General features: G+C 35.5%; 2 protein-coding genes across 2 annotated transcripts in view; one reads left to right on the top strand and one right to left on the bottom strand.

Moving 5' to 3' along the window:
- The first annotated feature begins 868 nt into the window (after positions 1 to 868).
- The window catches only part of LOC133669680 (uncharacterized), a 276271-nt gene continuing 257786 nt past the window's right edge, over positions 869 to 19353 (top strand). The window contains 1 exon segment of the mRNA XM_062089913.1: positions 869 to 973. Within this exon segment, the coding sequence (XP_061945897.1) occupies positions 911 to 973 (63 nt within the window). The 5' untranslated portion in view covers positions 869 to 910.
- On the bottom strand, positions 8037 to 11980 carry LOC133669673 (probable leucine-rich repeat receptor-like protein kinase At1g35710). The gene is made up of 2 exons (XM_062089906.1): positions 8835 to 11980; positions 8037 to 8619 (listed from the first exon to the last, which is right to left on the bottom strand). Exons 1-2 carry the CDS (start codon positions 11944 to 11946, stop codon positions 8228 to 8230), a joined length of 3504 nt encoding a protein of 1167 aa, XP_061945890.1. The 5' UTR covers positions 11947 to 11980; the 3' UTR covers positions 8037 to 8227.

The following is a 19353-nucleotide window of genomic DNA, read 5'->3' as shown; positions in this document are numbered from 1 at the left end:
ATCATTTATTATCCATTAAATAAAGTAATTTTTTTAAAAAAACTCACTTTGTTCATCAAGTTTGGGTTAATTTATTATATTTTAACTAAAAACTATTTTTAAAAATATTATACACCAGACACAAATCTTTTCTTGATTTCCAGCAATCCTAGTCTTTCTGGATGTAAGCAAACGATCCATGTAGAAAAATTGTCTCATGGAACAGGCCAATTCAAGTCTTAGCCCAATCTTTTATTATAGAGCGCGGCCTGTCAAAATAGCACATTTTGCCACTCCACTATCATTTTTTTATCTTTTTTTTTATTGATTGATTGACTCATTTATTTACTAAAAACTTTTTTTAAAAAAATATATTCTTCCTTTAAAATATCTTGATTCAGTTATTTCTCTGTACATTTTTATTTTAGTAATTTTTCTTTTCTTTAAATAATCTTATATGAATTCATCGATTATATTAAAGAAATAAATAGATAGAGTAGAGGAGAATTGCGCTTAAATAAGATTCTTGGAAAAACAAATTTCAAAGCAATATTTTAAAACATATATTTTAACATATGCATTTAAAATTATTAAAAAATAAGCATATAAAATTTCCGAGAAACAGATTAAATTAGAGTAAAAAGATGTTTGTTTTAACGGTTAGAATTGTGTTTTATTATTTTTTAAAAAGTTTTTATAAATAATATTTTATATTTTTAAATCATTTTGATATACTAATATAAAAAATAATAAAAAATAAAAAAATATTATTTTTATATTTTTAAATAAAAAATACTTCAAAAAATAATATCTATTATACTTCCCAACCTAAAAAAAAAACTAGGCAAAAATCCCTGACGAGGCAGATCATTAGTGGCTACCAGTACCAGAGAAATGACACCTACATGGACTGATTAACTGATTTCATTCCATGTCTGTTACAAAAATGGCGGGAATATGCTCTCTGAATCCAACAACCTTAATGACTTTTAAGGTAACAAGCAAGGGAGCCGCCCTTCAAATTATTCATTCTGTCGAAGTTTCAATTTTCAAGTTGAATTTCTCTCTTCTTTTGCAGAGAATTCATGGAATTAGATTCTTCTCAGGAGCAACAGATAATGAAAAGAAGAGCCAAACGAGAACTAAAACCCCACAGATTTTGAAAGTGGCTGTGAGTGGGGTGACAGAGCTTTTAAGGGTTTTCTCCTTCTCAGGCAAAGAGAGGTATCTTCCATATTATTCTCCCTCTTCAATCGCGTTCTCTAGGTGTTTCTTGGGAAGATGTCCGGAAACAAACAAAATGAAACAAATTAGAATTTTGTTTCTTGTTATGAGGTGTAATTTACGTGGATTTGTAGGGATTATGCTGTGATCTGAAACTATGTCTCGAATTGTTACATAATGTGCTCCATCGTTGATGAAGTCTATAAGAGTCTGCTCGCATTACTTGGAATTAATTCTTCATTCCCCTTGCTTTTTGTTCAGGTATTAAGTTGTATTCACGCAATTTAAAATTGTTGTCCATCAATAGGATGATTACAAACATTGAGGAGGTAAACGATCTCTATAAACTTAAAATTGATTTCACAGTAAATAAAAACTGCATATTCACGTAAAGTTTCAACTGATATTCGAGCCAATCCTGATATATTTGACAAGAGAACTATTTTAGAAAATATATAAATAAATCATCACCCCAGTTGAGCTAACATCAGATCCAAGACACAGTTTGCGCTGTATGATCATCAATAATAAATAATAGCCTAACATGTTAGGAGATTGAGTTTTAACTTATATATTTTTGTTTTTGAGTTTAATTTATTATTTTTAATTAAGTTTTGTTATTAAAACTTGATATTATTTTATTTTGGACTTTAGTTTTGTTTTTGTGGCCTCTGGCTTAATTGTTAGTTGTTTTATAGGGGAATTATTGATGATCAATTAAATAATTTGCAGAGTTGCATACTTTTCCGACCCTCTTTTTCTTTCTCTTTTTCAGCTTCTCTCCTCCTTTAGTTTTTTTTTTTTTTGCTTACTGGCTTCTTCTTTTTTCTCTTGCTTATTTCAATTTTTGTTTATTATCCTGTATCAACTTTGATATTAGAACACGATTTTTAATTGTTCCTATAATAAAATGATTATGGGCTTGCTCTTATTCATATTCAATCCAGTTAATAAACTGTATATCTTGAGGGAAGCTTTCAACAGTGAAAAAAAATAAAATGTAGCCAACTCCTGTGCAGACTTCCTAGCCAGGATGGGAGCAAAGTACATGATTGAGTTTTATATTTAGGATACCTCTCCTCCATGGATTTCTTATCTCCTCTGGTACTAGCTAATGTAGGGAAGGCTAGTTTGTTCTTTTTTCTTTCATTACACCAAAATATAATAATATTGTGGTTGGTAATTTTATCTTTCTTATTTAGTTTAGAAAATTCATGGAATAACTCTATAATTATTTATTAGGATTTCCTTCCTTTTCAAGATAGGCCTGGGACTATTATAAAAAAAGGTTTTTTAGCTTGTATTTTAGCAGACCACTTGAATATAAAATATTTAATAATAATTTATTATTATTATTATTATTATTTTGATTATTTTACATAATTATTCATTGTTTTTTAATTTATAATTTATAATTTATAAGTTTGCTGTTTTCGTTTGCGTCAATAACCATCCAAGAAATACTCACTCAGTTGAGTTGGCTTGTGTTGTGATACGATGCAGTAATACAAAGAAGAGCCTTCGCAGTGGTTAATTACAGGGTACCGAGTATACGAGGCTTCTTAGACTATGCACCATAGTTTTTAAATTCCACTTTGGGTAAGTACTGTGTTATAACTCAACTGGGATTATCTGATTAAATTAGATTAAACTGTTTTTTATTTTAAAAAAAAATAATATGCATCCGATATCGTAGCGGTCTTAAAAATAATCCAATAAAAAAAAAATTCTAGCATTTTGTTCTTTAATAGAGAATAGTCTTATTTAAAGAGTCGTCGTCTAGTATTATAATTCCTAGAAATCCTAACTAATCAGCAAAGATTTTATGATACGAGACTGGTTGCGCAAAATAAAAAATATTATTATCGCTTAAGCTTACTATATGAGGTAGGCTGCATTACTAGTTTTGTTTTAAATTACTAAAGATTTGTTATATTATGCTATCGATAGTTTGCTTGTATATTTAATTATGAATATTTTTAATTCTGACATAAATAAATATTATATAGTAAGAAAAAAACACATCGTATTTCTGACTCTATTACATAAATAAACTAATAAAATAAATTTAAATCAATGCATATATATTTATATAGTCTTCTTCTGTCCCCTGTGTTGCTGCTATTCTTCAGTCCCCTGCGTCTGTCTTCTAGTGTTTTCTGTTTTTCGTTTGTCCCTCTCTCTCTCTCCTGGTTTTTCTGTCTCTCTCATCACTGTTTCCCTGGTCCGTTCCCCTGTTTCCTCTGTTTTTTCATCTCCTTCGTTCCCCCTGGTTCGTGGCCTTTCTCTGGCTTTTATAAGGCCAGAGAATGCCATGCAGTGGTAACGGCTGGCTCGGTAACGGCATGCAGCGAGGGATAGTAGCCGTGAGACTGCCCCATAACTGAAGCACCGAGTAGGACAAGCCTCAAAGAAAAAATCATTTTAGGAGTTGGTTTCGGTGATGCGTAGTTTCTTGGAAGCAGCTTATTAACAAGTTATCTGCTTCGTACACCAAAAAAAAAAAAAAAAAATAGTTTGAACATTGTTATGTTAGCGAGGAATTTTATGCAAAGTTTTAAAACTAAGTCGTTTACTCTACATTTTGTTTACAGTTAACATTAGCACTAACCAGTGGCTAGGCGGAGTCAAAAAATTTTAAATTATTAATAAATGTTTGATGTTATATATATATATATATATATATATATATATATATATATATTAACTCATATGAAATAAAATTAATTTAGAAATACTTTAACTTGGGTTAATTGGTTTTTTTTTACAGTTTGATTTTTTCAGTTATTTTTTTTTATTTTCTTGATTTAATCAGTTTATTAGTTTTTTTTTTACCCCTAAAATTAACAATAACTAATTTGGATTAATTGATAACCAACAAAAAAAAATAAATCTGCTAGATATTATTAATACTAATATAAAAAGAATTTTAAAAAAAAATTAAGGGGGCAATTTGCCCCCTTATTACCCTACCCTACGTGTCTCCACCACTGGCAATAACTTGCTGTCAAGCTCGCATGGCTCTCGTTTATATTGAATAAATCTAACTTAGCCTTCAATTAGTAAAGGAAGATCATAATGCTTAGAAAATGAAATTTGAATTTTTTTTAATTAAGGAAGAGAAATGATAAATTTATCCCATAAGCTCCATTAAAGTAATGAAGCGAAAGAAATATAATCAGCTAAGAAAAACAAATAATATTTTTTTTGATGAAAAAGAAAAATAATTTTAAAATGGGTTGTGTTCTTAACAGGACTTACGGGATCATTTGTGGGTTTTCAGGATCTTTGTTATATGAATATTTTTTTAAATAATTCAAAGTATAAAAAATCGAATACAATTTGCCTGGTTCAGTCAATATGAATACCACGCATGTAAACTATACCCCACTTGCAAGAAACAGTGTCAGGCATTAATGAGTTCATATTCTGAAAGTTAGTAATACATAAAACTCTACTGAAAAATAACATACTAATTGGTCTATATAGAAAAAGAAAAAATTGAAAGTAGAAAAATTAATTAAAATTCTAATATAGCTAGTAGGAAAATAAAGATAAATAAAAAACAGCATCTTCCAGCTCTAATTTCTAATTTGAAGGACTTTGTGATTTCAGTTAGTGCAAGTGAGCTATATCCCATAGAAAACATGGCCTGCAGAACCTGTCATCAAATTTCAGTACGATTTCACGGTTGTATCTGGCTGTTTTTTGTGACACTGCACCTTCGAAGCGTCTGAACTTCTTCTTGAAATCTGCCATTTCGATATATCTATAAACGCATCCACAAAACGTTCCACATCAGCTACTCTCACTGTTCAAATTGTAATAAGCTTCTAATTAATCACTGTTCAAGAACAACTAGATAGTCCGGTTTGAAATTAGGGTAGTTTGTTTGCTAAAAAATAGTTTTTTTAAAAAAGATAAATTTTAATTATTTTCTGATATTTGGTAGTGTAATGAAAAATAAATTAAAAAATACTTTCTAATGTTTAGTTATGTAATGAAAAATGAGCTGGAAAATAACTTATTAGTATTTTTTTTCAAGTTTATTAAAATAATGAGGAACAAATCTTACAAATTAAAAGGTTGAATGAGAATGAAATTGAAAAAAAATATAATTTCATAAATTATCTCAAATAAAAAAAATAATAATCAAAATAATAGAGATCAAATCTAAAAAATAAAAAAATTGTAAGATAAAGAAATTAAAATAATAATAATTAACATTTTATAAATTATTTCAAATAAAATAAGTAACAATCAAAAGAATGAGGACCAAATTTGATAGATAAAAAATTTCAATTAAAAAATGATAAGGGAAAAGCAAATAACAATTATAAAAATGAGGACCAAAGTTATATAAAAATTAAATTGTAAAGGACGAAATTGAAAAATAAATATTCAAAACAAAATATATATAACAATCAAAAGTTTGAGGATCAAATTTCATATAATTAGAAATAATATGATATTTCTAAATTTTTCACAACTTCTGGAAAGTGTTTTCCACCCAAAATAAAAGGAAAATATTTTCCTGAAAACCAAGCCAAATTTTACTTTAACTGGAAAGTATTTTTTGTTGACTGGAAAGTGTTTTTTGTTAACCAACTTTTCTAATAATAAATAAACACATGAAAGTTTGGAAAGTAGTTTTCCGAAAACCACTTTTTAAAAAATAAATGCACCCTTATAATGAGTATTTGGAAATGTGATCATTTTTGCTTTTCAAAACATTTAAAAAGTGTACTTTAAAAAAAAAATACTAAATTAATGTATTTTTAATGTTTTTCAAAATATATTTTAAAACTTATTTTTAATTATTTTTATACAAAATAACGTATATCAGGTCATTCGAGCCAATCCTGATATATTTGACGGTGAGAACTATTTTAGAAAATACATAGTTAAATCATCACCCCAGCTTATAGTCCAAACAGCATAGCTTGGGAAATTTGGTGTAGTGATTGAGAACTGGCTGGATAAAGCTGTTTTCATTTACTAACTTCTCTTGCCTGTACATAGTTGATCTATTTTAATATATTTTTTTAAAAAATTATTTTTAAAAACAATAACTACCATCAAATTCTATATATCCATTTTGTGGCCATAGATGGTTAGGCTTTTCAAAGAAGGCCATTGTGCAGCAAAATTCTTTGGACCAAAAAAGCAGTAATTTGATCTGGAAGAAAGATCCAATTCACTTAGTCGAGGGAACTTGATGATGCCATCTGTGGTGAGTGCATCTCCTTCTCCACTGTAAAGTATTTGCTTTAAATTGTCAGCATCAGAAATCGTCATCTTTTCCAGGTTCGGAAGGCATATTCCAGTTTACAACATCTAGATACAATGAGAGTTTTTTAATTTTGAGAAGCGAGGAGACTCTGGAATTATTTCCCGATCACCATCCTCTTCTCTGATAATATGCTTCAATTCACGACAATCTCTTTCTGAAATCTTTGTCTCGACAAAGCCTTTCTACGTGCAAGCAAACGATATGTGTAGAAAAATCTGTCACATGGAGCCAGGTTCATGCCGCACACAACCCAATGTTTTATGGCAGAGCGCGGCCTGTGAAAATGGCTCATTATGACAGAAAAACCTGTCACTCTTTTTTTTTTTTTTGTGTCGACTAATTGATTCATTTATTTACCAAAAACTTAAAAAACATTATATTCTTCCTTTTAAAATATCTTGATTCAATTATTTCTGTATCTGTTTTATTTTAGTAATTTTTCTTTTCTTTAAAGAATCTTATATAAATTCATCAATTATATTGAAGAAATAAATAGATAGATTGGATGTCGGAGGAGATTTCTTATTCTTGGAAAAACATATTTCAAAGCAATATTTTGCTGTTGAAACTGTATTTTATATTTTTTAAAAAAATTACTTCAAAATAATATTATTATATTTTTAAATATTTTTAATTTATTGATGTTAAAAATAATTTTTAAAATCATTTTTGAAATTGCTTGCGTTACTTGCCTGTATAGAATGTCAAGTTCTTTGATCAATTGCCCAAACTCAACATGCTACTTTGAAATCTGTCATAAAGTTCATGGTTTGCCTCAAGTGTTTCAGTGCTTACTTCTAAGGAAATTTTGTTAGCTGAGGGTTTTGTAGCAACACAAGAATATACCCTTGAGCCGAATCGCTTGTTCACCCTTTTTTTTTTATAGGCAAATGCATTTTGACAGTTTGCTATTGTAGTCCTGTAATCTAGGCTGTACGGAGGATTCTTCAAGAGTTCAGTGTGGAGAACTCTGTGTAGTTGATAGTACAAGTTTTTGTAGCATGATCAGTGTGGATTCATAGTTTAAGTTCAGATGCATAGGATGTGCAGCAATTCTTGGTATATCTCCTTCTAGCAGCCTCTCATGCTAGTGCTCATATTTTAGAACATCTTAGATTATATCTGGACTTTTTTTCTCTATTGATTCTGATTAATCAGTGCTGCCAAAATCACTCCTATCATCACCACCATACAGGGGATGAGAGAATGGAAGATGAAAGGTTATATCCTTTGGGGAAACCATGTGGACAAACGCATAGGTGTCTACGATAACAAGAGTTTCTGTCTTACAATTTGCTCTTGCTAATTTATTGTTCTAATATGCCGCGGGGAGGGGGGGTTCTGCACTGAAGAACACATGCAACTATTTCCTTGGCTTACATCCTCCTTGAGCTAAACCTTCTCCTTTTCTGCATAGAACTATTCACTATTTGAAGTTGCAAATTACAAATTATACTTTGTGTTTATTCATTTCAGCTCAATATTGAATTGAAGATTTCCTTTATTACAAGGGATGAAACAGAATCTTGAAACACAGGTGTCCTCATTATAGCAGAGAGCCTGTATTCACTTTGATTGATAATAATACTGTACTAAAACATATTAATCGTTGAAGAAACAAAATACAAAGCAGAGAAATAATTTATTACAAACAAAGCTACGAAAATTGAAAGTAACATAAGTAGAAACAATCACATACTATATAATTATAGAAAATGTTTTGGAAAATTCTCAGCCTGTCACAGTTGTTTGAGGCATCAGATCTTCCAATGCTATTGCGGAGAATGACTTTGGCAGCGGAGGCCATCGAGCTATGAGCTCCGAAGCTACTTGTCGCATGGTTGGCCTAGATTGGGGATTGGCAAACAAGCATGCAAATGCGATTTTGATAATGGAGACCACACCTTCTGCAACTCGATTTTCAGGAAGTGGGATACGTTGGTCTATCACATCCTTCAACAATGCATGCTGGTTGATTTGTGAGCACGACGAGGAGGAAAATGCTGATGCAGAAAGAGATGAGATGAGATCACCCGGATGCATTCCCATTATTACTTCCATTGTGACCACTCCAAAGCTGTAGACATCGCACTTCTCGTTCACTCTCATTGTGTAAGCTAGCTCTGCAAAAATTTTGGTCATTTTCTCAAAGTACTGGCTGTATTGATCTGCTATAAACAGAAATTTAACAATTGATATATATATATATATATATATATATATATATATATATATATATATATATATATATATATCCAAAAGTAGCCCTCTATTTTCATAGTATTGGTAGTATTGCTCTGCTTATATATATATGTTAAGAATGAAATCAAGTATGTACCTGGAGCTGTGTATCCGAAGGTGCCAGCAAATGAGGTCCAGTTGGTTGAGTCAGGCATCAAGAGCCGAGCTGTCCCAAAATCCGAAACATGAGCCTCGTATTCCAAATCTAAGAGAACATTGCTGCTGGAAATGTCTCGATGAATGATTGGAGGCGAGCAATCATGGTGCAAATAGGATAATGCATTGGCCACTCCTTTAACAACATTAAGCCTTCTATTCCAATCCAAGTCCATTGCCTGTTCTTCGCTAGATAAATTCATCTTCAAACTTCCCCTTTCTATGAACTTGTAAACTAAAAAAGAGTGCTCTATTAATGAACAAAATCCATGTAACTTCACAATATTTCGATGTCGAATATCTATTAACATGCGAATCTCATTTCTAAAAGTTGTCAAATCCAGAAGCTCGTCCTCTCTTGATGGGTGAAGTTTCTTCACGGCAACCACCTGACCTGTTGGCAACATGACTCGATAAACAATTCCATACCCCCCTTTCCCTATACAGTTAGTGGAGTTGAAATTATTAGTGGCCTGGATGATAGTTTTATGCAGGATCTCTTCCTCATAGCCCCATACTGCAAAACTGAGTGGACTTTGTCGCTCTCCTAAAAAGGAGATTCTTTCTCTACTTGTTTGGTGGCGAAAGTATAGACATCCAACCATGGTAAGTAGTAGAAGTAGACTGCCCAGGAGAGGAAAAAGAATCAAAAAGACAATTTTGTTGCTCTTTCTCCTGCTTGCAAGAAGTGTACAAGGCTTTAGACCACCAGCGTTTCCACAGAGACCACAATTATTCATAAAAGCTTCAAATGGAGCTTCAATGAAGCCTTTGATTTTGGGAATAGGGCCCTCTAGTTCATTGTAGGAGATGTCTACAGTTGTCAAGCTCACCAAATCTACAAAAGCAGTTGGAATCGAACCTGAAAGTTTGTTGTGAGAGAGGTTCATCGTTTCTAACTGTTTCAATTGCCCAATTTCTGATGGTATCTCTTCTGCCAGTAGATTCCCACTCAGATCTAGATCTCCAAGAACATGTAGGCTGCCTATCTCAGATGGGATACTCTCTGTGAACTTATTATGACTCAAGTTCAAGTGTAATAAATTTGAGCACTCTCCCAGTTGTTTTGGGATTGATCCACCAAGATTATTAGAAGCTAAATTAAGGGCACGAAGTTGAGATAGCATTTGGATTTCAAAGGGAAGGACACCAGAAAGATGGTTGTTATGAAGAGCAAGGTTGAACAACGCCTTTAACTGCCCCAATTCTTTGGGAATTGTCCCCTTCAGGAGATTTGACGAGAGATCAATCATTTGGAGTCCAGTGGCCTTTCCAAGCTCTGATGGTATCTCACCAGAGATATTATTGTTTGACAATTTTAGGCTCGCCAAGTTGTGAAAACCTCCCCATTTCCACGTAAGCTCACCATACAAATCATTGTGACTTAGGTCCACATAGTTCAAGTTTGGGTAGAGGCCAAAATCTTCAGAAATATTCCCCGTCAATTGGTTCCAGTCAAGCCTAACTCTAAATAGACTAGTACAATTTCGCAAGCTTTTAGGGATTGGACCAGAAAAATGATTGTAGTGGGCTGTAAAATTTACAAGCAACCCACCAAGGCACAAGTCTCGTGGTAAATGGCCAGTGAAATTGTTTGAAAACAATTGCACACTCATCAAATGTGTGAGATTATTCATCTCGGGGGGTAGAGAACCATTGAGATTATTAGTGTGCAAACTCAATTCAACAAGGGAGTCAAGTTGTCCTATTTCCCGAGGAACAGATCCAGATAAATTATTCATGCACAGAACAAGTCTAGTGAGCATAGTCATGTTCCCAATAGAAGAAGGGATGGAACTAGAGAATTTGTTATCCCAAAGAAAAAGAATTGATAAGTTTCTCATATTTCCAATAGAAGAAGGGATCCTACCAGTTAAATCATTGTTTGACAAGTAAAGGGAACTGAGAGACTGCAGTGATCCAATTTCTGGAGGTATCAAGCCGGAGAGTTTGTTATCAAAGAGAGAAAGAATTGATAAGTTTCTCAGATTTCCAATAGAAGAAGGGATCCTACCAGTTAAATCATTGCTTGACAAGTAAAGAAAATTGAGAGACTGTAGTGATCCAATCTCTGGAGGTATCAAGCCAGAGAGTTTGTTTTCTGAGAGATAGAGAGTGGATAAGTTTCTCAGATTTCCAATAGAAGAAGGGATCATACCAGTTAAATCATTGCTTGACAATTCAAGTTCGTTAAGAGACTGTAGTGATCCAATCTCTGGTGGTATCAAGCCAGAGAGTTTGTTATCCCATAGATAGAGAACAGATAGGTTTTTCAGAGTTCCAATTGAGGCTGGAATCAAACCAGTGAGATTATTTTCACTAAGACGCAAATCAATGAGCTTAGTCATGTTCCCAATAGAAAAAGGAATGTAACCAGAGAGTTTGTTTTTCGAGAGATGGAGAGTGGATAAGTTTCTCAGATCTTCAATAGAAGAAGGAATGGAGCCAGAGAGTTTGTTATCCCAGAGAGAAAGAATTGATAAATTTCTCAGAGTTCCAATAGAAGAAGGGATCAAACCGGTAAGATTATTTTTACAAAGGTACAAAAAGTTAAGACTTATTAACAATCCTATCTCAAGTGGAATATTTCTTGTGAAGTGATTACCACACAAGTCTAAATTGGTGATTTTGGTCAGGTTACTAATGTGGGATGGAATAGTTCCATAGAGTGAATTGTTCCAGAGATTAAGAGTGAGAAGATTGGGGAAGGATGAGAAGTTGAAACTTTGAAGCGTACCTCTCAGACCAAAATTTGGAAGGCTGAATTCCGCGACACTTCCAGAATTGTCGCAAGTGATTCCAAGCCACTTGCAAGGGCTGCTACCAACCCAAGAAGACAGGACAGATTGGCTGTGGTTGTCATCAAGACTTGCTTTCCATTTTAGGAGAGCCTCCGCTTCTTTATTACCTTCAGCAACTGCATATTTGGCAGCACCAAATGACGTTGCAGAGGAGTTAGGAGAAAAGGCAAAGAAAGAAGGAAAGCACATTATAAGGAGTAAAAAAAGGACTTGGAGAAATATTGAGACTGGTTTCTGTAGTAAGGGCATCATGTCGAAGGGATATTGTTTCCTATGGCAGATGAAGATAAAGATCCTAGGCTCCAATGATAAGTACTTATAGAAAAAAAGAAATGGAATATTTATTGGAATTTTTAATTGTGAAATTTCTTATCCATCTTTGTTCTTATTTTACAGAATTTGACATACGTAAGCAACAGTGACGTCAGTTTTTATTGGGCGGAATATTTGCTAAATCTTTGGAAAATTCATTTCCACGTCTTATAATTTCTAAAGATATTGTTGGCTCATTTGTTCAAAACCCATAGCATGTTTAAGGTTGTTGTAACCCATTTTTGGGTCCCCCACAAAATATATATATAAAAATATATATATATAAATATATATATATAGCCAAAGGAGGTTAAGAAAAATAACAGGAGGCAGAAGCGCTCAGAAAATTGTCGGAAAATTGTTCAATGAGGTTAAAAATACAAAGATTGGATTTTTGACAGTATATTATTGAAGGAGGAGAGCCCTGTTGAGAAGGAAAATTTGGATTGGAGGAGAAAAACCCAAATTTGGATGTTTTGGGATTTAATTGGATTTTTAAATGATTTTATAGGGGATTTGATTGCAAGAAAAATTGATTTTTAAGTCAATTTGGGTTTTAATTGGAAGAAATTTAAGTTATGGGGCCAAAATATATATTTTAGGAATTTATTAAGTCAAATCAGGGGCTTAATTGCATAAATATTGAAGTTTAAGGGCCAATTAGGGACTTAATTGAAGAAATCCGAAACCAGGGACCAAATTGAAGAAGGCGCGTAAGTATAGGGGCTGGAATTAATTGATTCAGGGGCCTAATTGAAGAAATTGGAAGTTATTTGATCAATTGAGGGCTCAATTGCATAATTCAGAGACCAAGGACCAAAGTGAAAAACGCGGCCAACTATGGGGGCGAAGACCGAAATTCGGCAGGGATGCAATTGAAGGGACAAAAGATGATTGAGGGCTGATTTGGACTTTGGCGCGTTTTGGCGTTTTGCAGGTTTTAAATGAAACGGCGCGTTTTATCCAAAACGACGCCGTTTCATCGACAAAAAAAAAAAAGGGGCAGAACGGTGTCGTTTTGAACGACACTGTTCATCTTCCTTCTTTCCCCCTGAACATGCAGCGGGGAAGAAAAGGAAAAAGGGATGCCTTTTGTTTGAATTTTGCCGGCCACTCTCTCGCCTGGAGCCCACCGACCGGGCACAATGGCCGACCACCCACCGCGCACCACCCGCCGAACCTCGACAGCCGCGCCCATGGCCGACCAGCCGGCTGCCCCCCCCCCATGTGAGCTGTAAAAAAGCCATGGCTTTGGCTCTATAAAAGGAGACCCGAAAGAGGAAGAGAGGGAGAGGGGGGGAAGAAGAAAAAGAGAGGAGAAAACGAAAAAACAGAGGACGAAGGGAGAGGGAAGTGACCCGAAAGAAAAAAAAAAGAGGAGAGAAAACGGGAGGAAAAGGAAACGGAACAACCTCACTCTCTGCCACTGGAAACAGCCGCAGCACCGCCGCCCGTGAGCCACCGGCCTCCGCCACAGCTTCGCCAAGACGCCGCCACCAGCTTCCTCCAGGTAACCCTTCTTCTCTTTCATTTCCTGCATTTTTTTTCTTTCTCTGCATGCAGAACGCTATTGTTCTGCATGCAGGGGTGGGGGGAAAATAATTCCCCCCACCCATTTTGGGTTGCTGGGCCAGGCGGATCCTGGCCCAGCTCTGCCTTCTGGGTCGGGCCTGGCCCAGAAGGCAGCATTAGTTTTTTGGGCCGAGATCGGCCCAATCCATTTTTTGGGCCGAAATCGGCCCAAACACTTGTGGGCCGAGTCCGGCCCAGCCCAGTTGGTTGGGCCGGACCAGCCCAGCCCATTTAATATTATATATTATATATTATATATTATTTTGTTTTAGATTATTTATATATAGATATATATATAAAAAAAAATTACCAAATTTCTTCAAAAATTATTTCAGAAAATATGTGATTTTTATGTAATTTTATTATTGTATTTTGATCAATTTTGGTTTGTATTTTTATGTTATAGAAATACAAATTCGGTTTTAAAATACCCGGTTTTCGTCAAAACATCAAAGATTTTCAAAATAAAAATGTTTTTTTGCTTTCATAAATATTTTTAAAAATATTGTTGATTTTTCTGCATTTTTTTTATCAAAGTGGATTAATATTTGGTTATATTTTTATACCGTAAGAATACCAACCCAGTATTAAAATACCCGATTTGCGTCAAAACATCAAAAAAAATATACATAATTAAAAAATGTTTTTTTGTTTTAAAATACGGCCTAGTCTCTCCAATATATATATATAAATATTACAACATCATATTTTTTATACAAAAAAGAAAATTTCAAAACGATATATGTATTAACATGCATTTTGGCTTTAATAACCAGTTTATTCAAGCCATGAGAACTAGGCCAATATTTCAAAAATTCTAAAAAATTCTTTTTGTTTTCTTTTAGTATTCGGGATTATGAATTTATATATAAAATGTTTTTCCTGATATTAAAAATATGGTTTTTACATAGATTTTTAGAACGGTTAGGTTTTACCCGATAAGATAAGGACCTCCTTATTGAGGAGGACTTTTCTTGAACCATAGACGACCCAACAACTAGAAAACACAACGAGACCTTGAATTTTATCAGACAAATAAACAATGCAGCTTACCTTAGGTAGGGCGTATTTGGGGTGCTAATACCTTCCCTTTACGCAACCAGTCCCCGTGCCCGATCTCTGAGACCAGTTAGGGTTCCTAGTGACCAAGATACTAGGTGGCGACTCCCACACCATTTTTTACTGCTAAGAGACAAAGAACTCCTTGTCTCACCATATTTACTAGATATATACCCCCCATCACAACACATTCGAGGGTGGACGATCGCCGCGACGTCGCGCACCCCGCGACAGAATGGCGACTCCACTAGGGAAAAGAGTGGACCAAGCTTTGTTTTTTTGTCTGATTTATTTGTGTTTTCATGCGTTATTGTTAATTACCTTTCCTTTGGTTATTTGCTTATATGCTTTAAATATTTTTACATATTGTTCATGCATTTGTATAGAACTGTTTCATGCATTTGTATAGAACTGTCACATGCATCACATATTTTTGATTATTGAGAGCACACACAAACTTTAAGTTAAGTGGGGGACTAGCAGCTTACCTTACGACTTTTAGTCAAGGTTTAAGTTTGTGTAAACCCCAACTCTTCGCTGAGTGCTTAGACTGGTAATGGTTGGTACATGTGCCATCTCATTGCCTACAAGCCCCCATATTGCCTCCATGAGGGCAATCACTGGGACAGCAAGAGACCCTTTTTAGAGACTAAATAGCCAACCTACCCTCGTCAAAGCACAAAAGATTTAGAACTGACTATAGGGTGTATGCTCCACAAAATGCATTTTGCATAAAACAATCTAAACCATAAAGCATTTGGTTTTCAGGTCTTTTGAAACGAAAAGATGGCCATCATTACCAAATTTTCTACTGTGGAATATGGGCAGAATTCTGAATTGTCACAACTATCAGAAGGAAACTGCTCTAGATATGATGCAAGGAAGCTTCCAGTAGTCAAAGATCTGAATTGCATAGCATATGAGATGAAGAAAATATTGGGCCATAGTCAGAACATTGATGAGGCAGCGTTTTTTGGGAAGTATGGGCGATTGTTAGAAATTGCAAGGATAGAAGTATTGAACCCAGCAATCAAAGCCTTGATTAATTTTTGGGATCCCTATTACAGATGTTTTTCCTTTGGAAATGTGGATTTATGTCCCACTATAGAGGAGTATGGAATGTTGATGGAGTTTCCCAAACCCCTACACCGGGTTTACTTTCCTTCGAGAAATGACAAGGTGATTCCTGAATTGTCGAAATTATTGAAGATTCCACATCTTAGCAGATTTTTAGAGAAGAATGGCAGCGGTTTAAAGTGGAAATTTTTGGAAGTTGAATTAGAAAGGAAAAAGGAACAATACGACTCAGTGTTGGAAAGAGACAGGTTAATCGCTCTGGGGATCTATGGTCTTGTGTTGTTTCCAAGCTTAAAAGGGGTCATAAGTCTAGAAGCTGCTGCTGCATTCGTGGAATATGAAAATACTCATGTCAACCCTACAACTGCCATATTAGCTGAGACTTTGCTGACCCTCAACCATTTTAGAAAGACGGGGAAAGGCGCAGTAAGATGTTGTACTCAGTTATTATACATTTGGATGGTGAGCCATGTTGAAACCAAAAAGCCGATCTTTAATAATTTTTGGTGGTTTAACCAAAAACCTTTGAAGGTAGTGGAGGAAGAAGAATGGGGAATCCTGGGTGATCAAGGTTGGATGGAAAAGCTGCAAAAGTTACCTAGTAGCAACTTTAGTTGGAAGGCCCCCTGGGTTAAATCAGTTGATGTCATAGTAAGTTGTGGACAAAAATGCTGGGTACCCTTAATTGGGATTACAGGTTATGTCAGCTATGCTCCGGCTCTGGTGATAAGACAGTTAGGTGGCATACAACACATCCCAAGAACTGTGGGACTTGCTGAATTTTTCGGGTTTTTCAAGGATCAATCCGCGAGAGAAGTTCTTGAAACCATCAAACAAGATTGGTGCCATTTGACTATGATTCAAAAGGAGTCAGAAAGTTTGAGAGACCCAAGGTCAAGTGAAGGATATGAAAAGTGGAGGAATTTGACCCCGATTGCCGCTCCGAAAAAGCCATGTCCAGAAGATGGGCCTTCACGAATTGAAGAAGGGTCATTGAAAAGAAAAAAGGTTAGTAATGAGGAAGACCTTATGGAGCAATTAGAAAGGCTCCAAATAGAATTGGGAAAGAGCAAGGGAGATAAAGCAGCATTAGAAAGGATGATGATGGAAGGAGATAAAAGCAGAGTGTTTCTAAACGAACAACTCGAATCCAGAGATGCAAAAATAGGGGTGTTGGAGCTGCAATTGAGCAAAGGAAAGGCTATAATAGAAGAATCTGAGAAAGAAAGAGGAAGACTGATTTTGGATTTGATGCAAAGCAGCTCTGAATTGGAAGCATTGAAAGACGACTTCAACGACTATCAAGAGAATATCGAGGACAAGTTCTTGCATGTTCAAGCAGAATTGTTGGACCGAATTGAGAAGTATGATGAGTTAAACAAGAAATACATGATGAGAGAAAGTCACCTAGCTGAATTACAAGAGTTCGAAAGAAAGGGGAATGAAGAGGAGGTTTTGAAGGTAGATTTGGCAGCCAAGAAAATGGAAATTAGAACGTTGAAGGTGAAGTTTGACAAAGAACGAGAAAAGGTGAAACAGTTGACCAAAAAGTTGGAAGTTTCAGAAAAACATAAAGAACAGATCGACACCAACAACCATACCTTGAATCGTAACAACATGTTGCTTATAGAGAAGATGGTCAAAGTAGATGAGCAAATGGATGAAGCTGCCATTCACGCACGAATTATTAGAGCCAATGCTCGAAGGGTAGGAAGGGACATTTTTCGTTATCGACGAAGTTTGGCTGAGACGGACGCCTTCTTAGAGAAAATTGAAAATCGAGGTCTCGCTTTCTTACCAGTGGCTAGAGATATGAATGAAGAGGAAGATTGATGTATTTTTATTTTGTACCTTTTTTTCAAGAGATGTATTAGCCAATATTAATGAAAAGGGGCTTTGACCCGTCTTTTGTTGAAAAATATATAAGCCTACCAAAGCAGCAGCTTGAGCAGAAACTACTCCTGATAAGGAATGCAACAAAAAGAGTCCATGCCCATTACACAACAGGAATGTTGGCCATCGATCGTTTTTTTTTGAAAAAAAAATTCATATGCATTCATACATTGTTTCTTTATCATACATTCATTTACATTTCTCCATACATCCCAGACCGTGAAACATAGGTCCCACATCCAAAATCCACAACACCCGGTCTCGAGCAAGAATGGAGAACGAAGAGAGAGCTCACTTAGAGTCACATTATCAGACCGAGTTGGAGTCCGTAAAGAACGAAGTTTCTCGGCTAACCGACTTACTGGAGCAGCTTCTAAGAGCTAAGAATGGGGAGGGAACATCAGCACAACAGCTTGAAGGAGCACCAGCAGTTCACATTCCTCAAACATCTCAAAACCAGGGGGCAAACTCGGCCAATGGGCAGCAGTTTGTGCCTATTACTCCTATTCTACCAACTCATGCTCCAGTCACTGTTGACTTAACAGCAGAAGGAACCCCGGATAATAGGTCTCCCAGTCTGATGGACCAGGACAAGTTGTTTGCTTTGGAAGAAAGATTAAGGGCAGTTGAGGGTAATGATTGGTTTGACCCTATGCGAGCAGCTGAAGTGTGTCTGGTACCAAACATCGTGGTACCAAAAGATTTCAGGATACCAGAGTTCATTAAGTACACTGGTTTGGAATGCCCAAACACTCACCTTCGTTCCTACTGCAATAAAATGGCAGAAGTGATCCGCGATGATAAGCTGCTAATCTATTTCTTTCAGGATAGCCTTTCAGGGTCCGCTTTGAGTTGGTACATGAGGTTAGATAGTGTCAAGATCAGAAGCTGGAGAGACTTGGTGGAGGCTTTCCTCAAACAGTACAAGTTCAACATGGAAATCGCTCCTGATCGAACAAGTCTAATGACAATGGAGAAAAGGAGCCAGGAGTCGGTAAGGGCTTATGCGCAAAGATGGAGGGATGAGGCCATGCATGTCCAACCCCCTTTGATAGAAACAGAAATGGTGAGCTTGTTCGCCAATACCTTCAAGGCACCTTATTATGAGCACCTAATGGGTAGTTCCTCTCAACATTTCTATGATGCGGTACGCATAGCTGAGAGGATAGAACAAGGGATTAAAGCTGGGCGAATAGCAATGCCAGTAGAAAAGAAGGGTTTTATTGGAAGAAAGAGGGAGGGTGACATTAACCACTTGGAAGGCGGGTATAGGGGCAAGAAAGTAGATTCCCACAATCCACAAGTACCTACCTCTCAATTCTCACACATGAACTTTAACCAACCTTTTTCCCCCAATCGAACAAATAACCAGTCAAACAACCAAAATCACTACCAAAGACCCTATATAAGATACCCTTCAGAACAACTACCGCCACTACCCATGCCTTTGAAGGACATGTACGCCAAACTATTGAGCATTGGGCACATCGCTCATATCCCTACACTACCATTACAACCACCATTCCCTATTTGGTACAAGCCCGAGTTGACTTGTGAGTATCATGCGGGTAATCCCGGGCATGGGATTGAAACCTGTTATGCTTTCAAGAAAAGATTGTTGGAGCTTATTAAGATAGGATGGGTATCCTTTGAAGACAAGCCCAACATTAATTCAAACCCGTTGCCTAAACATGCCTCAAGCAGTAGTGGAATAGGCATGATAGAGGTGGGAAATCAATGCAAGAT

The sequence above is a fragment of the Populus nigra genome, chromosome 12 (assembly GCF_951802175.1).
Source record: "Populus nigra chromosome 12, ddPopNigr1.1, whole genome shotgun sequence".
Classification (NCBI taxonomy): Eukaryota; Viridiplantae; Streptophyta; class Magnoliopsida; order Malpighiales; family Salicaceae; genus Populus; species Populus nigra.
Note: the sequence above shows the minus strand (reverse complement) of the source record. Positions and strands in the feature narration are given on the sequence as shown.